Raw genomic sequence first — 21,759 nt, 5'->3', positions numbered from 1 at the left:
AACACCACAGATACATGAAACCTAGGCCCCATCCTTATTTCCTGTCCCCAGCCCCCATCAACTTCCTAAATTCAACCCAACAGCAAATCCTCTCAGCTGTTCCTTTAAACTATATCACAAATCAGACCTCTCTGCTACCTCCTTCTACCAGCTCACTGCAAGAGCCTCAACAAGTCTTTTCCTTCTACTCCTGCCTCTCTTCTCCAGAATATAATATTCACACAGTAACTGCATAATTGTTTCAAAAGACAGACCACACATCACTACTTAGCTCGAAACTCCTAAATGGAGCTAGACTTGCAGTAAGTTTACTGACATTATACTTAAAATCAATCTCAAATTCTTTATTAAGCCCTACAAGGCCTTATGAGATCTGGTCCCCTGTTTATCCCAGTGATCTTACTTGTCTCCTTCTACTCTCCCCATCCCTTAAGATGTTCTAGCTACACCAGCCTTCCTACAGTTCCCTAAATACTTTGAGGTCATTCCAGCCTCAGTCTTAGCCTGCTGATTTCTAAACCTGGAATATACTTCATCCAGACCTTCCTGTGACTCATTCTCTCTCACCACTGAGGTCTATAATCAAATATCACTCTTTTGGGAAGCTCCTCCTTGACTACATTACTTAAATAGCCCCCACCCCACCCAGTCACTGACTATGTATTACCCTGCTTTACTTTTATCATATCACTAATCTGCTCTAGCAGTCCTGTGAATGTGTATATATCTGCAGACACACATGCAAAGTTGTTCATTATCTGTCTTCCTAAAAGAGTGCTAACTTCATGAAGGTAGGATATCTATTTTGCTCAATGCTCTATCCCCCAAACCCAGAATAACGCCAGTCTTCAGGAGGAACTAAATCAATTTTTGATGACTTAATGAATGAATGGAGCAATTGAATCTGACTTTTGTCACTTGCAATTAATAAAATCATTGATGACAAAGTATCCTTACAACAAATTTCCCATTGCTTGAAGTAATCTGAGTCTCTCTCTTTATCTTCTGCCACTAAAAAAAGACTTCTTAAAACATACAAACTGTTTAAACTTTAAAATAGAGCTCTGTAGTAAAACAGAAGACATACTATACTGTAATTTCAAGCCAATCAACAAAGCATGTTGAACAATCAGTTATGCACAGTAATTTATTAAGCATTTAGGTCTGTAATAAATTCAGCCTCCAGTACTTAATACAGTGCAGGTTCCATCAGAAACTAGAGTGATCACTTTTAGGGGCATTCCTGAAAACCACTCAAACAATCTGGACACAGTCCTAAAGATATATCCACTAACTTAAAACGTAACCTTCCCTTTTGCAGAAGCCTCCAATGACACAACTAAAAGAGAATGCAGCCTAGAGTCAGGTCGGATCCAGGCAGGGGAGCGTGCTCATTACAAACAGATGAGAGAAACTGAAACAACTACCGAAGCAGATCAATCTTCAACTACCTCACATTGCAATCTGGGATATGCTTACCTTTGCTAAGGTCCCAGGCTCTGGATCAGTGGCATGCAGCTAGCACACAGAAACCTATTCTTATTCACTGTAGTAGAGCTGTAGCACTATCATTAAAATGCTGCCACAAAAAATTTGGTACTGGTCAAAACATGGAAAATAAGGATGTTAGAATTCTATATTCTTACAATACATAATTCAGAAACCAAACAAACAAATAAACATATTTAAAAGGTAAAAGAATTTCCTGAGCCTCCCCTCTTAATTACTCACCTTTCCATTTCCCCTTTTCCCAGCCCACCTCCATCCCCTTCCAGAAAGTTCAAGGCATTGTTTCAAAAGAACTGTCCCTCAAATTCTTCACTGGAAGTAAATTCTGCAAAGGATATGAAAATGGCTAGTGATAGTGCCATCAAGCAATGAAGAATTATTCTGTCAACTAGTTTCTTGCCTCTCTTAGCTTAAATTCATTTTCTATTAACCTAACAATATCTTTTCAATCCAAAAACCAACAAAATTATCCATAAAGAAATACTGAATTTATTACATAAAGAGGTAATAAGGTGTAACCCCAACTTCCAACTCTTATAAATACTGGTAATACTTTTTGAAGAAAATCCTTGCTGAATTGAATTTTTTAAATGTTCAACTTTTTAAAAATGTCACTAGAATACTTCCCTTTTTCTTTAAGCACAATCAGCTCTACCAGTTCTTAAGAAAAACCTTTACTTGATCAAACTACCCATTTGTAACTACCATTCAAGTTTGTCTATTTTCTTTCCCACCCCTTAAATAGGGGGTGATCCATGTATCTACCTCATACTTACTCATTTTCTTAAATCATTTTTTTAATATGGTATTTGTCTTCTGCTTTTTGTTTTTAAGCTCTTTATTGGAATATAATTGCTTTACACTCTTGTACCAGCTTTTGAGGTACACCAAAGTGAATCAGCTGTATTTATACATATATTTCCATATGCCCTCCCTCCTGTGAATCCCTCCCACCCTACCTGTCCTAGCCCTCTAAGGCATCACCCATCATCGAGGTGATCTCCCTTTGTTACACACCAACTTCCTACTAGCTATCTGTTTTACACTTGGTAGATATATCTATGCTACTCTCTCACTTCGTCCCAGCAACCCCTTCACCCCCCGCCCCTCCAACCCCGTGTCCTCCAGTCCATTCTGTGCATCTGCATCCTTATTCTTGCCCTGTCACTGGGTTCATCAGGACCATTTTTTAGATCCTGTATATATCAGTTAGCATGCAGTATTTGTTTTTCTCTTTCTAGCTTCGCTCTGTATGACAGACTCTAGGACTATCCACCTCATTACATATAGCTCCATTTCATTCCTTTTCATGGCTGAGTAATAGTCCATTGTATATATGTGCCACATCTTCTTTATCCATTCATCTGTTGATGGGCATTTAGGTTGCTTCCATGTCCTGGCTATTGTAAATAATGCTGCAATAAACATTATGGTACATGTTTCTTTTTGGATTATGGTTTTCTCTGGGTATATGCCCAGGAGTGGGATTACTGAATGACACAGTAGTTCTACTTGTAGTTTTTTTAAAGAACCTCCAAACTGTTCTCCATAATGGCTGTACCAACGTCCATTCCCACCAACAGTGCAGGAGAGTTCCCTTTTCTCCACACCCTCTCCAACATTGATTGTTTCTAGATTTTTTGATGATGGCCATTCTGACCAGTGTGAGGTGATACCTCATTGTGGCTCTGACTTGCATTTCTCTGATGATTAGTGATGTTGAGCATCTTTTCATGTGTTTGTTGACCATCTGCATGTCTTCTTTGGAGAAATGTCTATTTAGGTCTTCCACCCATGTGTGGATTGGGTTATCTGCTTTTTTGCTTTTCTGGTATTAAGCTGCATGAGCCACTTATATATTTTGGAGATGAATCCTTTGTCTGTTGCTTCACTGGAACATATTTTCTCCCATTCTGACGGTGGTCTTCCTGTCTTGTTTATGGTTTCTTTTGCTGTGCAAAAGCTTTTAAGTTTCATGTGGTCCCATTTGTTTATTTTTTATTTTATTTCCATGATTCTAGGAGGTGGGTCAAAAAGGATCTTGCTTTGATGGATGTCCTACAGGGTTCTGCCTATGTTTTCCTTGAGGAGTTTTATAGTGTCTGGCCTTACATGTAGGTCTTGAATCCATTTGGAGTTTGTTTTTGTGTGTGGTGTCAGGAAGTGTTCTAATTTCATTCTTTTACATGTTGCTGTCCAATTATCCCAGCACCACTTATTGAAGAGGCTGTCTTTTTTCCATTGTATATTCATGCCTCCTTTGTCAAAGATAAGCTGCCCACATGTGCTTGGGTTTACCTCTGAGTTCTCTATTCTATTCCATTGATCTTCCTTTCTATTTTTCTGCCAGTACCATACTGTCTTGATCACTGTGGCCTTGTAGTATAGTTGGAAGTCAGGAAGCCTAATTCCACCAACTGCGTCTTTCCTTCTCAAGATTGCTTTGGCTATTTGGGGTCTTTTGCGTTTCCATACAAATCATAAGATTTCTTGTTCTAGTTCTGTGAAAAATGCCGTTGGTAATTTGGTAGGGATTGAGTTGAATCTGTAAATTGCTTTGGGTAGTCGAGTCATTTTCACGACGTTGATTCTTCCAATCCAAGAACATGGTATGTCTCTCCATCTGTTTGTATTGTCTTTGATTTCTTTCATCAGTGTCATAGTTTTCTGCATACATGTCTTTTGCCTCGTTAGGCAGGTTTATTCCTAGGTATTTTATTCTTTTTGTTGCAATGGTAAATGGGAGAGTTTCCTTAATTTCTCCTTCTGCTTTTTCGTTGTTAGTGTATAGGAATGCAAGAGATTTCTGCACATTAATTTTGTATCCTGCTACTTTACTAAATTCATTAATTAGTGCTAGCAGTTTTCTGGTAGAGTCTTTAGGGTTTTCTGTGTATAATATCATGTCATCTGCAAAGAGTCACAATGTTACTGCTTCTTCTCCAATTTGCTTTTATTTCCTTTTCTTCTCTGACTGCCTTGGCTAAAACTTCCAAAACTGTGTTCAATAATAATGGTGAGAATGGGCACCCTTGTCTTTTTCCTGTTCTTAGAGGGAATGCTTTCAGTTGTTCACCACTTAGAATGATGTTGGCTTTCGGTTTCTCATATATGGCTTTTACTGTGTTGAGGTAATTTCCTTCTATGCCCATTTTCTGGAGAGTTTTTATCATAAATGGATGTTGAATTTTATCAAAAGCTTTTTCTGCATCTATTGAGATGATCATATGGTTTTTATCCTTCGATTTGTTAATATGATGTATCACACTGATTGATTTGCGTATACTGAAGAATCCTTGCATTTCAGGGATAAACCTCACTTGATCATGGTGTATGAACTTTTTAACGTGCTGTTGGATTCTGTTAGGTAGTATTTTGTTGAGGATTTTTGCATCTATATTCATCAGTGATATTGGCCTGTAATTTTCCTTTCTTGTGACATCTTTGCCTGGTTTTGGTATCAGGGTGATGGTGGCCTCGTAGAATGAGTTTGGGAGTGTTCCTCCTTCTGCTATATTTTGGAAGAGTTTGAGAAGGATAGGTGTTAGCTCTTCTCTAAATGTTTGATAGAATTTGCCTGTGAATCCATCTGGCCCTGGGCTTTTGTTTGTTGGGAGATTTTTAATCACTGCCTCAATTTTCGTACTTGTGATTGGTCTGTTCATAGTTTCTATTTCTTCCTGGTTCAGTCTTGGAAGATTGTACTTTTCTAAGAATTTATCCATTTCTTCCAGGTTATCCAATTTATTGACATATAGTTGCTTGTAGCAGTCTCATGATTTTTTGTATTTCTGTGGTGTCAGTAGTTATTTCTCCTTTTTCATTTCTAATTCTGTTGATTTGCATCTTTGCCCTTTGTTTCCTGATGAGTCTGGCTAATGGCTTATCAATTTTGTTTATCTTCTCAAAGAACCAGCTTTTAGTTTCACTGATCTTTGCTGTTGTTTGCTTCATTTCTTTTTCATTTATTTCTGATCTGATCTTTATGATTTCTTTCCTTCTGCTCACTTTGGGGTTTCTTTGTTCTTCTTTCTCTAATTGTTTTAGGTGTAAGGTTAGATTGTTTATTTGATATTTTTCTTGTTTCTTGAGGTAGGATTGTATTGCTATAAACTTCCCTCTTAGAACTGCTTTTGTTCTGTCCCATAGGTTTTGGGTAGTTGTGTTTTCATTGTCATTTGTTCCTAGGTATTTTTTGATTTCCTCTTTGATTTCTTTAGTGATTTCTTGGTTGTTTAATAGCGTATTGTTTAGCCTCCATGTGTTTGTATTTTTTATAGATATTTTCCAGTAATTGATATCTAGTCTCATGGTGTTGTGGTCTGAGAAGATGCTTGATATGATTTCAGTTTTCTTGAATTTACCAAGGCTTGGTTTGTGACCCAAGATGTGATCTATCCTGGAAAATGTTCCATGTGCACTTGAGAAGAAAGTGTATTCTGTCGTTTTTGGATGGAAAGTCCTATAAATATCAATTAAGTCGAGATGGTCCAATGTGTCATTTAAAGCTTGTGTGTCCTTTTTTATTTTCTGTCTGGATGATGTGTCCATTGATGTAAGTGGGGTGTTCAAGTCTCCTACTATTATTGTGTTACTGTCGATGTCCCCTTTTATGGCTGTTAGCATTTGCCTTATGTATTGAGGTGCTCCTATGTTGGGTGCACAGATATTTACAATTGTGATATGTTCTTCTTGGATGGATCCCTTGATCATTATGTAGTGTCCTTCCTTGTCTCTTGTAGTAATCTTTACTTTAAAGTCTAATGTGTCTGATATGAGTATTGCTACTCCAGCTTTCTTTTGACTTCCGTTTGCATGGAATATCTTTTTCCATCCCTTTACTTTCAGTTTATCTGTGTCCCTTGGTCTGAAGTGGGTTTCTTGTAGACAGCATAAATCATTTTTTATTGTGGTAAAATACACATAACATAAAATTTACCATCTTAACCACTTTTAAGTGAATAGTTCAATGCTATTAAGTAGTCATACCGTTGTGCAACCATCGCAACCATTTAACACCAGAACTCTCTTTACCTTGCAAAATTGAAACTCTGTACCTATTAACTCCCCATTCCCCTCCTCCATGCCACCGGCAACCACTATTCTCCTTTTGTCTCTATGATTTTGACTACTCTAGGTATCTCATATAAGCAGAATCATACTGTATTTGCCTTTTTGTGACTAACATTTCACTTAGAATACTGTCTTCAAGGTTCATCCATGTTGTAATGTATGTCAGAATTTCCTCACTTTTTAAGGCTGAATAATATGGCATTGTATACCACATTTTGTTTACCTATTTATCTGTTGATGGACACTTGTACTGCTTCCACTTAAATTTTTTTAAGATTTACTCCGTGTGTATATGTGAGCTGATTCCCCATACCAATGTTTAAATTGGTATCTTGTAGGTTAATGACTTTCTTCTTGTCATATCTAATGGCTTTTTTCCAATACATCATATTTCTCTATTTAGCACTACTGGCTACTTTTCATCTCTCCTCTCTCTATCCCCCAGTGAGAGAGAGAGAGAGGGGAGAAAAATGACTTACAAAGATTCATATAATGTAAAGAGTATAAAACATTGAAGGATGTCAATGGACCAGAGAAATAAAATGAAACTAAAAGCATGCACAAAATACACATGAGATCCTTAATAACAAGTATAAAAAGTAGACAAAGAAGGAAACAAAATCAGTCACAGGATTCACAAGATAAGCACAAATAATCCCCTCAGGAATACAACTACTCTTATTACAGAGAACTAAAAAAAGATGCTTCATGAGGGCTCTCAGCAGATACTCTGCAATATGGTAGACTATACCCTCAAATACACAACCATCCATCACTTCCTGAAAACTCTCCTCTACAGACTTTCAAGAAAGTGCACCTTCCTGATCATCTCCCATGTCTCTGATAGCCATCATTTATTTTATTAGCTAATCCTTTGCTTTCTTCTTATTAGCAGTATTGCCAAGGGGCTGTTCTCTTTCCTTTTCCTTCTCTTAGTAAACTCTTAATTCATATGACTCTAAGTATGATAACCTTTATATGAGTAATCACAACTCTGTATCATTATTTCTGTTTTGGAACATAGCCCTTAAGCAGCCATAAGCTCCTAGTGATAAGCACCTGTTTTACACCTTTTCTTTTAGCTGATTACATGGTAAGGAAAGAAAATTGATGATGGAAATAAAAACAATTTCCTTCAATGCAACTGACAGTTGCTGTTTCATTTTGTTAGACTGATCTAGACTCAGTTTTAAACTAATACCTTAAGTTTTTAGCAGCTAATTTTAAACACTTTGGATCAAAAGTATCTAAACGATCCACAATTTTCAACACTTTGGAAGAACTCACACTGATGAAAAGAGAAAGAGAAACAGGAGACTGGCCAAATGTTAGAGGAATGCTTACTGCTGAAGAGCACCTTAACCAAATGAGAAAGTTAGACAACAAACATTATTTGTCCTTAGTACCCTATCTGTACGTAGTAACCATCCATAGAGTGAAAAGATTTTTAAGTGTCAGACATAATATAAATGCTATGTGATGTATCCTATTTTTTAATGATACATTCCCTCTGAGACATATTTATATATGTAACATAACATATAAATGTATATATATGTTCAGAATTATAGAAATGTTTATAATTTTTAGAGATAAGTCATATTAAGGACTTCCCTGATGGCACAGTGGTTAAGAATCCACCTGCCAATGCAGGGGACATGATTTTGAGCCCTGGTACGGGAAGATCACACATGCCATGGAGCAACTAAGCCCGTGCTCCACAACTACTGAGCCTGCACTCTAGGGCCTGCGAGCCATAACTACTCAGCCCACGTGCTACAACTATTGAAGCCCACACGTCTAGAGCCCATGCTCCACAACAAAAAAGAAGCCACCGCAATGAGAAGCCCGCACACCACAACAAAGAATAGCTCCCGCTTGCCATAACTGGAGAAAGCCCATGTGTAGCAACAAAGACCCAATGCAGCCAATAAATAAATAATTTTTTTTTTAAAAAAAAAGGTCATATTAAAACTGAAATGGTTATCTAGTATCTTTGAAATCTTTACTTTCATTGTGTTTGTAATTTGCATTATTTCTATTTCAGTTGCTTCTAAAATGCTAAGTAATATTCAGTGGAACTGAAAAAGACCCAAGTAAGCATAAAATTTGTTTGAGAAAAGATTTTTGTAAAACTGACCATCTTTGAGTGGGAAAATAGTGTTACCAACAAACAAGTTTTTTATCCAAAAGAGCAGGAACAAAATATTTGTTCCACCTAAAAGAGAATTTGATACAATGAACCTCCCACAATAACAAATATTTTAACAACCAGAACTTGAATCAGAGCCCCTCCTACCCACCCCCTTGCCAAACCAAAGATTAGTAAAGCAAAATTTAACACACATCCATTTGGAACTGGTTCCCAACTGATGGGGTAAGGAACAAAAGAACAGTTAAGATGTTCAGGAGAGCCTACTGTTTTCTAGATAGTCCATCACAGTGAAAAGTGGACAGCCCTCATTTTTACCTTCTGCAGAAGGTTCTGTTACTGTACTCCAAACTTGAGGTATCCCTTGAGTCTGTAAACATAGCAGAGGAGAAATGTAGAATAATTCAGGTATATAGAAAACCATGCGGCAAATTCACAAACAATTTTAGAATTGTACTTCCTTAAATAATAAGAAAAGCATCATCATATGATGAATATATAAAAGTTCTGTTATTTGAGAAAGTAACATTCATGTCTTCACAAAGAATAGAAACTGTCAAGTTCTCTAGAGCCCAAAGTATAGAGAAATGTAATAGGCAGTTGGTCTCTGCATCCTATTCTGAGAGGTTGTCTCTATTTCAGAACAAAACCAAGGAAGAACTGTAAAGGAAGACAGAGCTATCTCAAAGTCAAACATCTTCTATACATTAAAAAGGCATAATTAATCCTAGCAAATCAGTACATTCAATGACCCTAAGTCTCCAAAAGTCAAGTATCCTGAAGTAAAAGAGGAAGAGTGCCAACAATAAAAGAGGAAGAGAAAGAGAAAAGAAGACAACTAAACTAATAAAAACCAGAACAGTTAGCTCTGATGAAGAGATCTGAAATTAAGGGCACAGAGAGACCAAAACACTAACATAAGATTAAGAAAAATTAGCAATTTATTGTGAGTGCTCTGAACTCATTTGGATAATTATATAATACAAAGAAAGCTATCTGATTATAAAAGAATAAAAACACACTTTATACAAAGTGCAAAAATCAACCCTTATTAATATAATACAGTGTTTGCAAAATGATCAAGTAATCTACCAACTGATCAAGTAATAGTTATGCCACTCACAGAAAAAACCCATGTTAACACACAAATGTTGGTTAACAGAATAAATGAACATGTTTGTCACCTATTCTCTGCACAAAAGAAACTCTGACAACAAAAAACTTTTGTTAGTGGTGCAAATAATGACATCTGTCATTCTGAAACTAGACTCTACCTCAAGAACAGGCCTTCCCTTGTATAAACCACTTTCTGTGGGCGGTGAAAACCCAGTACCTCTATAGATGGCTAACAAGCACTTCTCCTGGAGCTAAAAGTATTTATAGAAATTGAAAAGTTTTAAACATCTGGACTAATAAAACAGCCTAAGTATTTGAAGCATATTAAGTGTCTTGTGTTTTTAAAATGTGCTATATTAATTACAAATCTCCTGAAAGCTATTAATCCAGTAGAGTGCCTCCCAGTGAAGGGTGAGAAAAGTAAATGTCCCTTTATGTGCAACTAACTCCTCTGGCCTTACCTGACTTCTGCAGGCAGACTAACACACTTCTTTTTCTATTAACCCACAGCGCCTACTATCCATCTTGATTACAAGTAGTATCACATCCTTTAATTACTTGTCAACAGAACTTTCTCCAATAATAGACTATAGGCAGATGGAGGACAGAAAACATATTCTCCATCTGTGTATCTTCAGTACCTGTATATTTTCATTCTTCCCACTCACATCCACATGAAACTCAAAGCCGATTTTCCTGCCTATAGTGAATTCATCACCCTATAACTCTTCTATATTACATGACTTTCTAAAACAAGAAGCTGCAATAGCTCCTAATATTTAGTGCAATGATGATAAAAATGTTAAATTACACTACACCACCTCCCACATACATGGTAAATATTGCCAGCCAATAATTTCTATAATAATATCCTTCTTTGCTATTGAGACCAGGCACAGATCAAGCATCCTTAATATAGTCCTCCAGGCAATCACTATCATTTGGTAAGCATCGGTGTATCAGTGGAATCTTACTTGTCACACTTAAAGCAGTTTATCAGACTTAAACAACAAGGCTCACTAGTCTGGTCTCCCTATCTTACTAACCCTATTTTCTACTATTCCCCAACTCAGAAATATGAGTCTCCAACCCCCTCCCCTCCCCCCTCCCGCCCCATGTGCCACTTGTCTTACAGAAAGAGTAGTAACAATGGATGGTCACTGCGCACCTGCTATGTGGTAGGCACTATTCTAAGCACTTTACATGTACAAACTCATTTCATCCTCAACACTTTGATGTAGCAGACAACCTTTACCCCTAACTAACAGATGACAAAACCAAGACACAAAAAGGTTAAGCACTACATGTTAACAGCAAAAGACAAATATTACAACAGAGATATATTCTTATCTCGTACCCTAAAAAATTACATTTCTGACTTGTAAATTGTGCTTATTTGAAGGGTTTAGGACTGAAGTCTGGAATTACACCTATTCATTTGCTCATTTTAATGTGCTAACCTGTATGTATATCCCTCTCTTTACCACTTCTAAGATAATTTTCTCTCTCAAAATCTTGCTGAAGAGTCATCTCCCTAATGAAAACTTCCCCATAATAAATCTATCCATTCTCTTACACTCCCATAATAGAACCACTTACCTAGTACCTAATCAAAGCTTCCTGTATTGTTAACATTTCTCCTGTGCACATTTAATAATATTGTAAACCCCTAGAAGAAAAAGACCTTATCTTATACTTACTTGTATAAGTGAGTATAAGTCACCACAGTGACTGCTATGCATACTAATTATACAATATTGTTTTGATGGATACCACAAAGATAATGGCTACCTTATTATCTATAAGGTCTACATTTTGAGTTACTCTGCAGATAATGTCAAACAATATGCGCTGATCCTTTTAGATTTTTTTTTTTTCATTCCAGTCTCACTGTAACCAATAACATACCCATGAAAAAGCTGGTAGATTTTATCAACATTCAGAGATCCACTTATACCTTTATACCCAGAAGAAAATCCTTATGAATATCAAGGTTCCACAGAAAGGAAATAGTTAAAATCCTCCTTACTTTTAGAAATTTAACACCCATAGTCAAGAATTCTTTTTATTTCCTTTATGTAACATTTACATTTTTGCTTACTAAACAGAAAGAAAATACTCTTGGTCATTTCTCTCTAGCTAGGCTTTATATACACTTTAAAACACCCATTATTAAAGGCTGATGTCTTTCACTCTCTCAGATTAAATTTCTAATCAAAAAACAACAACAATAATAATAAACCTTCAGCAAATTTTCCAAATGTCTATCCAATTTGTAAAGCCCAAAATTACACAATGACCTTAGGTAAGATAAGACCCATGCTGAGCAGGATGGAAAGATTACCTCATGGTTGTCACATGTTAAAATAACTATTTAACCCAATGAGCTATCATTTTTAAAAACAGTACATTACTTAATCAGTTTTTTTATCTACTGTGGTCCCTAGATCTTATACATAACCAATAATTTTCTATCTATATTTTCCTTCATTAGGTATCTGGCTATTACGTAACTGCTGCATTCATTAATTTTAATAACTGGTCCAGTTTATCAAAATCTGTCTGAAATCTAATACTAGTTTGTTAAATGGCTTTCACTTGTATTGGACTGTGCCATGTGCAAACTAACCAAGCATTCTCCATACACACAAAGCACATTCAGGTCACGCTGAAATTGTTCTGTGTGAGATCAGTATCAATTTCTGAGGAACACAATTTTACTTTTTCCCCCACTGACAACATTCCATAAAGATCTTAGGTACATTTCACCAACCAGAGAATTGTACACTACAATGGTGAGTACTCAGCCTAATATATCTGTTCATTTTACTGATGAATATTATAAGACTGAATCATAAACCTTACAAAACTTTAAATAGAGCTGAACAAAGGTAAGTCAGTCAACACTTACTAAGTGCCTATCAGGTGTTGCCAGGAATTAATGCCAGGCACTTTTACTGCATTATTCATTTATATCAAACAAGAATTGCATTTTACAAGTGAAATGTTTAAATGTGTCAAATTTCTTAATGTTCGTAAACAGAACGGCCGGCATTTAAATTTGTACCACCTGAAAGCCCACACACCTCCTTCAGCACGCTACCTCCACTTCCACTTCTAGCAAATTCTCAGGTAACTAAAGGAGGCGCTGTGACGGGGGCCACCATTTATGGTCTACCTCGTTAACCCCTTCCAGAACTCCTGGCTCAACCCTCACAGCCTATCGCAAACACCTTCTGTGTATAATCCTATCAGAGAGTTCATTAGTCCTTCCAGTGAGCTACCTCATATCTTATACTTACTTCTATTATTATGCATTTCACCACACGTTATAATTATTTGCTTACTTTGTTTTTCTCACTCAGCTACTTACTCCTTATAGCACAGAGATGCATTTAACTCATCCTTAATACCCAGGATCCAATGCCTGCTTAGCATATAATAGAACAACCTCTTATGCTACAATGCTACTGTAACATGAATGAGCTTAGCTTACCTGTAACTGGTAAAAAGGGACCATGTTAATATAATATAAAAATCGTATCATTTCACACATGACTTTTCCTCACATGTTATCATTTTACACCACCAAGTAATAACAAATGGATACAAAGTATGAAGAAGACCAAAAGAGCAAGGCCGTGAACATGATGTCTGCTCACCATCCCTTCTTCCTTTCAGCTCAATCTGGCCACAGGCTTTTAGAAACGCTTGTTGCTCAGTTCTCATCTTTGTGAGCTCTGCCCTTGTCTTCATAATTTAGCAACTTCAACTCTACCTAAAACCTCTTTTTTATTAAGTTATCTTTAATTGTTTAAGGTAAAGTCTTATATCTACTATAGTATTTACCGATTAGGAACTTACCACGCCTTTTTTACCTGTACTTTTATTAGTATTGTTAGTGCTCTGATTACAAAGTTGCATAGGTTTTGAGCAGTCTGCTCCAACCCCAGTTTTTCCCACAAATTCTAATTTTTAAGTTCATAATTTTGCAAAGTGTAAGTTTTCCAGGAATGCATATATTTCACTACAGCAGAAATGTCTGTACTCAAAGTATGAAAATTACTGAGTATCCAATGCTCATCAGGCATCATACAATCATTCATTCAACTCATTTGACAAATCTTTACTGAAAATCAAAGTAAATAAGGCACTGCTCTAGGCACTGAAGACACAACAATGATGGGCAAAGTGTGTGTGTGTGTGTGTGTGTACATGCGCGTACGTACCTATATTCATATTCAACTAAACAACCTTAAATTACACATTATTGCATTCTAATCTCTTTATCAACAATTTTCAAACCTTTTCGGAAGAATTACTTTTTGTTTCCCAAGAGAAATCTTAAACAGAAACAAAATATACCAGATAAAAGCAGAACTCTACACATTTTGCATACCCTATCCCTGAATTACTCCAGGAAACCTGGGGCTTGTCAGGCTATGATTTAAAAACCACTGGTCTAGCAACAACGTTCTGCCTTTTTACATGAACGCTTTAATAAATAAAAAGAGTCTGACATGGTAAAATCAATTGAGAGAAATAACACTGAGAGAATCAATTAGGTCACCATAAAGTTTCTAGTAGAGGTTTTTTTTCACTCCACTCCTCTCTTTTCCCTTCCATGCAGTTGTTTTAGAAGGAGCCCTGGAAGTAACAGCTTAGAGAACCAAGCAGCCCAGAAACTCAGGCGTGGAGTTGATCCTGCGGGAGAAAGGGGTTCATCATGGCGGATGACCTAAAACGATTCCTGTATAAAAAATTGCCAAGTGTTGAGGGACTCCATGCTATTGTTGTGTCAGATAGAGATGGCGTGCCTGTCATTAAAGTGGCCAATGACAATGCTCCAGAGCATGCTTTGAGACCTGGCTTCTTGTCTACTTTTGCCCTTGCAACAGACCAAGGGAGCAAACTTGGACTTTCAAAAAATAAAAGTATCATCTGTTACTATAACACCTATCAGGTGGTTCAATTCAATCGTTTACCTTTGGTGGTGAGTTTCATAGCCAGCAGCAATGCTAATACAGGACTAATTGTCAGCCTAGAAAAGGAACTTGCTCCATTATTTGAAGAATTGAGACAAGTTGTGGAAGTTTCTTAATCTGGCAGTGGTTTCAGTGTATACCTTATCTTCATTATATCAGACACCGTATCAATCCAGCAATCTTTGGACACCCACAACACTTGTATCCATGTACTCAAGAAAGGGCCTCTTTTTCCACCTTCCGCTAGAGAAAAAGCCAGTAGATAGAATTTATGGACAGATTGATTGTTATCTTTTCTCGTGTATGGCTTTTTCTTATTTAATGAGGTCGGGATACCACAGAAATGGTTCAGTCTATCACAGCTCCTATGGAGTTAGTCCAGTCACCAAATACGCGTGAGATTCTGTTCGGTGGCTCAGAATCAATATGATACTTTGATCCACTTGAGCCGTGGAGTGTTCCCTACTGTACAGTATGCCAGGCCTGCAGAATGAAGCAGACTCTTTTTATTGTGAATAATGAGGACATATTTTTCTTCATATTATTTTCTTTGTGTTGAGTGTGAAGAAGGTAAAATGGCTTAGTAAAAGTAATAAAATCAGTACAATCACTAACTTTCCTTTGTAAAATGTTATTTTGCGGTATAGGTGAGTATCACTAACTGATTTGATTCTTCTCAGAGGGTGCTGCTCTTTAATGGAGATGAAAATGATAGCTAATGGTTTTTTCTTCCACTCTACTTTCTATAACGAATCAGTGTTTTTTAATGTTTGTGTATTCTTTATAAAATTCGGATGTGATTCATTATTGAATTCTTTTTCCAGTATTGGTATGTATGTAAACATGGTAGTATAGCCCTTTTTTTCATACATGAGTATAAATAAAATAGTATTTAAAAAAAAAAAAAAAAGAAGGAGCCCTAAGACACTTCCTCCCAAGCCCTAATCCCCTAGGAAGGTTACATGAGAGACTGGGGTTTAGAAAAAAGGAAGCATAGAGCAGATAACTTAAACCAACTCTCTGAAGACCTAGGGGGAAATCTCACCACCATAATGGTAAAATCTTAGGGGGTAGAAGTTAAGGTAAAAGCCTAGAAAAAAAGAGATTTAAGAGGCTATTCAACTTGAAAAAACTTTAATATAAAACTAAACAAGCATTCCCATAGATCACAAAAGATCCCACAAGATCCCACAAAACTCACTAGGGTGGGAAATCAAAATAAGGTTTAAGGACAGAATCCCCTCGAATTTGGGACACAGTAATAAACAAAATAGACAAAGACCTCCCTGCTTTCTGAGGCTAACATTTTCAGAGGCAGGGGAGAGAAGGGAGACAAACATAACAAATAAGCCAATTATATCTTAGAAGCTGATTCATGATATGGGGAAAAGAAAGTGTGAAACTCAGTAAGAGGGATCAACAAGGGTAACAAAAGACAAAGGGGTGGTTTGCAATTTGCAATTTTAAATAGAGTGGTCAGGGTAGGCCTCAAGGAGAGAAAAGCCTGATTAAAAGAGGTAACAAGTTAGTTACCTACAAGGACATCTGCATTCCTGCAGCAAGGATTTCATCTGGGACAGAGCACAGTGAGTGAGAGAAAGGGAACAGACAGAAAACGGAAGAGAAGAGGGTAGAGCAGAGGGCAGATCATGGAGAGCCTTACAGGTTTTCGTAAAGATTTTAGCTTTTACTCTGAGCCATTACAAGGTATTGAGCAAATCTGATTTAAATAGATTACTCTGCTAAGTGAAGAAGAGACTATAGAAGAACAGAAGTATACACAAGGAGAATCTTGGGCAGCTGCCACAATTACCCAAGAAAGAGATGGGGGCTGAACCAGGGTGGTAGCACAACAGGTGGTGAGAAGTGGTCAAATCTTTTTCCCTTCATTCAAACATATAGTTAAGTGGGCTCCCTTCAACTTACCACAAACTCCAAATCTAAAATATATTAGTAGCAATAGACTCCATAATGGATCTCCAAGTCCTTTACCAATATCTACATATTGCTGAGATGTCTCATATAAATATATTAAGTCTTACCGAGTTTTTCACCATTCTAGCACTTGCCCCCATGAAATTTATACTCATTTATTCCTATTCCTACCCAAGTTCATATACTTTAAAATAATATGGGGAGGGGAAATGGAGAGATTTGTTTTAAGTCTATGTATCTTTCATTAAAGTCAGTAGTATTTTTTCCTTCTTTTTTTTTTCTTCCCAGAATATTTCATCAGATGTCTCTTTTAAAAAGTGAAAACAAAAATGTAAGCTGATCTTTTTTTTTATTTTTTTTATTGGAGTATAGTTGATTTACAATGTTGTGTTAGTTTCAGGTGTATAGCAAAGTGAATCAGTTATGCATATACATATATCCACTCTTTTTTAAACCCTTTTCCCATATAGGTCATTACAGCATACTGAGTAGAGTTCTCTGTGCTATACAGTAGGTCCTTATTAGTAATCTATTTTATATATAGTAGTGAGTATATGTCAATCCCAATCTCCCAAATTATCGCCCCCCCACTAAGCAAACCTTCCTCTATATTAATAAAAATACTGAGCATTGATGGAATAGTTTCCTGTATTCTCCCATTTCCAAATGTAATACTGACAGTCTAGAAAACTTTATTGTTTCTTCATACTCCAATTTGGTAATCTGCACTAGATTATTTTTAATTTCATTTCACTATTCAAACTTGCAGAGGAAAATATATACTATAATATAATTGCTTGACTTTGATAAAAGATTGGAAACATTAGAAAAAAAGACATTTTGTTTGACTCAGTTACTAAAACACAGAAAAAAAAGGAAAAAAAGCTTAACAGACTTTTTTTTTTTTAAGTAGCTTTCTACTATTAAAGATCAAGCTGAGGTTTTAGGTCATACACTTTTCCTTCCCTAAAAAATTACTATCCATAAGACAGCTTGAGGACTTAAGGGCAGAAAAAGGAATAAAATATAAATAACACAACTTTATCATGCAGTCTTTATCATCATCAGACTTCATAAAGAGTTCACTTAAGGAAAAGCTTAAAAGTTCTGTGACTCTAAAGACTTTAGGAACTGTTGCCCATAATTAAAAAGAAAACTTTGGGATCCACACGTTTATTTGGCAAACCTTCTATAATAATGCCATTTAACAAATGAAACAACACTCTACAACTTTAAGCTCTGACATATATTACCTTATTTATTCTAGTAAAAGGTATCACATTATCTGAAAACTGACTGCTAAAAAATCCTAAGAAAAATTAAAATCATATTTCAAAATAAAAAATGGAACTATTTACTAAAATATAAATATCCTCACAGAAATGTTATTTTGATTTGTGTATAAATCACAGGCAATTAGTGAGCTCAGAAAAGCAGCTGAGGGATTCAGATCACTAAAACAGTCTTACCTTCTGATGTTTTCCATCGTTTCCATAAATCCTCAACAGTTATATGCTTATCTTCTCTGTGTAGATGGGTATGTTTATTAGTAGCATCTTTATATTTCATATCTTCTCTGATAAACTATAAAAGAGAAAACACTAAGTTAAGTGTGCTTACATTCACTATTTTATTCTCTATAAACAGAAAAAAGTAAAATTTGAAATACAGCAGCTGGTAATTTTCTAATCATAACTGGTACATTTTTGGTATTTTATACTCACATTATTCTTAATGTTGTATAAAAGTTATTTAATGAGATGTCTTCTAATCATAACAACAACAGCAGCAGTAAAAGTACTTATTTAATGCTCATTATTTTTCAGGTACTACTGCACATTATACTAAATATGTCATATCTACACACACACACACACACACACACACACACACACACAGAGTCATTTAACTTCATGACAGTTCTATAAGGAAAGTATTATGTATCACCATTATACAGATGAGAAAAACACAGCCCACAGAGGTTAAGAAATTTGCCCAAGGTTGAAAAAATAACAAACATCAGAGCTGAGCTTCCAACCCAAGCAGTGTGGTTATACTTAACAGCATAACGTACTGCCTCAATATTACACATTTTTACCAAATACTCAGTGACAGGGGTATTTCAGAACACACTAAATACTAACCTCAATTACTGCATTGTATTTCTGTTCTTCTACCTTTTAAGTTATTACTTATAGTTGAAAAACATTCAATTACAGTGTTTAGAACTAAAGTATTTTACAAAACTGAAGCAGATCCTCTATTAATCTTACTTTAAAGTATATACAGAGAGAAAACACTAAAATTTTCTTTGCTAAAAACCAACCTACTCTGTATTGCTTTATTATACAAAATTCTCCAATTGCTCTTCGCTGTCCACCAGATAAAGAGCAAACTTTTTATGAATTACATACCATTTCCCAATCTTGTCCCTCACAATCTTTTAGGCCTTATCTCTTGACACTTTCCCCATATCAACCCAATACTCTAACTGTATAAAACTAATAGTTTTTATAAATTATTATGCTTTTTCTACTTCAACATTTCTGATCTTTCTTGTTTTGGTATTGTTTTACTTGGTATCTTTATTGATTTTTTTCTGATTCCAAAATTACAAGATTATACAAAAGATTATTTCAGATATCCATAATGCAGAAAGCAGAAACCTCTTAGAGGTCCAAACCCTGCAGGCGTATTTTTCTGATTTTTATATACTGACAATGAACATCAACCTCAGACAAAAGATCCGATTTTGCTTTTGAGTAGAGTTGTTCTCTACTGAAACTAAAAAAGAAAAATTTAGTAGTTGTATAATATAGAGAAAATCATCTCACTTTTGTGAGCTAAATAACCTTCGATACAAAACAAAGAAACAAAGTTTTAGGAAAAAAAACCCCTGCTCAGCATGTGGTCAGCAGACTAGTGTCATATCAGCAAACTGACACCAGTGGACAATGTACAAAGAAATGGAAAATTGCAGAATTTAGAAACCTTTATAGCAATTAGACAATGTTTTCAAAGAATCTGACCCAAACATGTGGTAAATGTACTTATCATGTAGGCCCTATCCATAACAAACCGGTAACAAAAAATCTGGTCCCTCACCATAGGTAATCTGAAAAGCACTGAGAAGGTCCACTTGAGCACTTGTATATTCTACTCTTCTAAACAGTGCCTTACTCTTTTTTTTCCCCAAATGCCACTTTTTAAAGTTATTTTTAAAGGGACCTGCCTCATTGCTTCTACTCTCCCATTTCTATTTCCCATTTTCTATTTCCCTATTTCTGCCCATCCCTCTTCCTCTTCCTGACTGACATTTTCAGAATGCTGGAGATATACCTGGAAAAAAATCTGCCACTGAGACGCTGGGAAATTGTCCCAATCTTGGAAGAGATCCAAGAGTTAGAGAGAAATTCTAGATTGAAAACCATGATGATTGACAGAGCAGAGAGGAAGCCTGTCTTGGAAATGATCCAGACAGTTGGAACAAATGGCAACTGTTTCATTTATGTGATACATTAAAAAAAACAATGTGCTAGGAAATTCTTTTTACCACATGAACACAAAGAACCCAGAAGTAGAGTTCTGTGGCTTTATATCAGAAAATAAAGCTATTTACCATATATAAACTAGGTGTGGCATTCTAGCTACTGAATTACTTTAGAAAGCCTAGAATGAGTATATAGATATCTATCAAAATGTGTGGTTAGCAAAACAAAATAATTAAAATATCAAAAAAGGCAATAAAAAAAAGCTCATAAAAATATCTATAGCACATTTGCTGTAAAAGAACTACCTGGCTCCTAAGAAAGTTGAGTGAGGGGACTTCCCTGGTGGCACAGTGGTTAAGACTCCGACTGCCAATGCAGGGGACCTGGGTTCAAGCCCTGGGCCGAGAAGATCCCACATGCTGCGGAGCAGCTAAGTCTGTGTGCCACAACTACTGAGCCTGTGAGCCACAACTACTGAGCCCATGTACCGCAACTACTGAAGCCTGCACATCTAGAGCCAGTGCTCTGCAACAAGAGAAGCCACTGCTTTGCAACAAGAGAAGCCACTGCAATGAGAAGCCTGAACACCACAATGAAGAGCAGCCCCTGCTCACCGTAACTAGAGAAAGCCCATGCACAGCAATGAAGACTCAACACAACCAAAATTAAATTAATTTTTTTAAAGTTCAGCAAAAACTGAATAAATATACTAAATTATGTTTTCCCTGGAATTATCATTCAAAAATTAATATATACTTTTGTTTTAAAACCTGACCCTCAAAGTAACACGAAAGTATATTCATATAACAAAAGTATATTCTATATCTTACATACCTTCAACATTTTGATTACAAAATATGACTATAAAGCACCATAATTAGAATTACTTAATGTTGACATTAAGTTGGAAAATATTTAAACCAAATACAATACAAACCATTACCTTCCATTAAACCCTTTTCCCAATATTCTACAAAGGAGCAGACAACTCTAACTGTTCACACTTTGCTAAAACTTCACAGGAAACTGCAGATTTTAGAAATGGGGGAGGCTAGCAGAGAAATTTAAAAAAGAGTCACCAATAACTGATAATGCATGAACAAGTGATAAATACGTCTTATTCATTAAAATCTGTGAATTAAGAAATCTGAAAATGGAATCTAAAAACTATGAAGTAAGTCTTCAAATAATGTACAGCAAATAATGTACAGTTCCTTGGTAAACATACCCAATTATGCAAACCTAATGAAAGAAAGTCTGCACTGACAATACAAATAAAGGAGTGCTCAATAAATAAATGACTATTAAATATTTCTTTTCAAAAACATTTACCCAGATGACTCTTCAATATAAATTTTCCTAGTACCATTAAAGAAATTACATATCCAGTTTCAGGAAGTTAGCTTCTTTTTTCTTTTTTACTTTTTATTTTGAAATATTTTCAAAAGTTGCAGAATAAACAAAAAGCTTTCCCCACACCACCCCCCAAATGAATCAC

The 21,759-nt window shown here is 35.8% G+C and overlaps 2 protein-coding genes across 7 annotated transcripts in view; one reads left to right on the top strand and one right to left on the bottom strand.

Moving 5' to 3' along the window:
• Positions 1–21,759, bottom strand: part of STIM2 (stromal interaction molecule 2) — a 183,314-nt gene that overhangs the window by 53,381 nt on the left and 108,174 nt on the right. For all 6 annotated transcript variants that reach the window (XM_057727470.1, XM_057727471.1, XM_057727468.1 and 3 more), the window contains exon 3: positions 18,240–18,354. In XM_057727470.1, coding sequence (XP_057583453.1) covers positions 18,240–18,354 — 115 coding nt within the window. The remainder of the gene's footprint in view (positions 1–18,239; positions 18,355–21,759) is intronic.
• LOC130848986 (ragulator complex protein LAMTOR3) lies at positions 14,496–15,745 on the top strand. The gene has a single exon (XM_057727475.1). It carries the CDS (start codon positions 14,577–14,579, stop codon positions 14,949–14,951), a length of 375 nt encoding a protein of 124 aa, XP_057583458.1. The 5' UTR covers positions 14,496–14,576; the 3' UTR covers positions 14,952–15,745.

The sequence above is a fragment of the Hippopotamus amphibius genome, chromosome 3 (genome assembly GCF_030028045.1).
Source record: "Hippopotamus amphibius kiboko isolate mHipAmp2 chromosome 3, mHipAmp2.hap2, whole genome shotgun sequence".
Lineage (NCBI taxonomy): Eukaryota > Metazoa > Chordata > Mammalia > Artiodactyla > Hippopotamidae > Hippopotamus > Hippopotamus amphibius.
This window is presented reverse-complemented; position numbering and strand designations above follow the sequence as displayed.

Bases quoted from the DNA above. Each gene is read 5' to 3' on its own strand.
- LOC130848986 (XM_057727475.1), top strand. From the start codon at position 14,577: ATGGCGGATGACCTAAAACGATTCCTGTATAAAAAATTGCCAAGTGTT.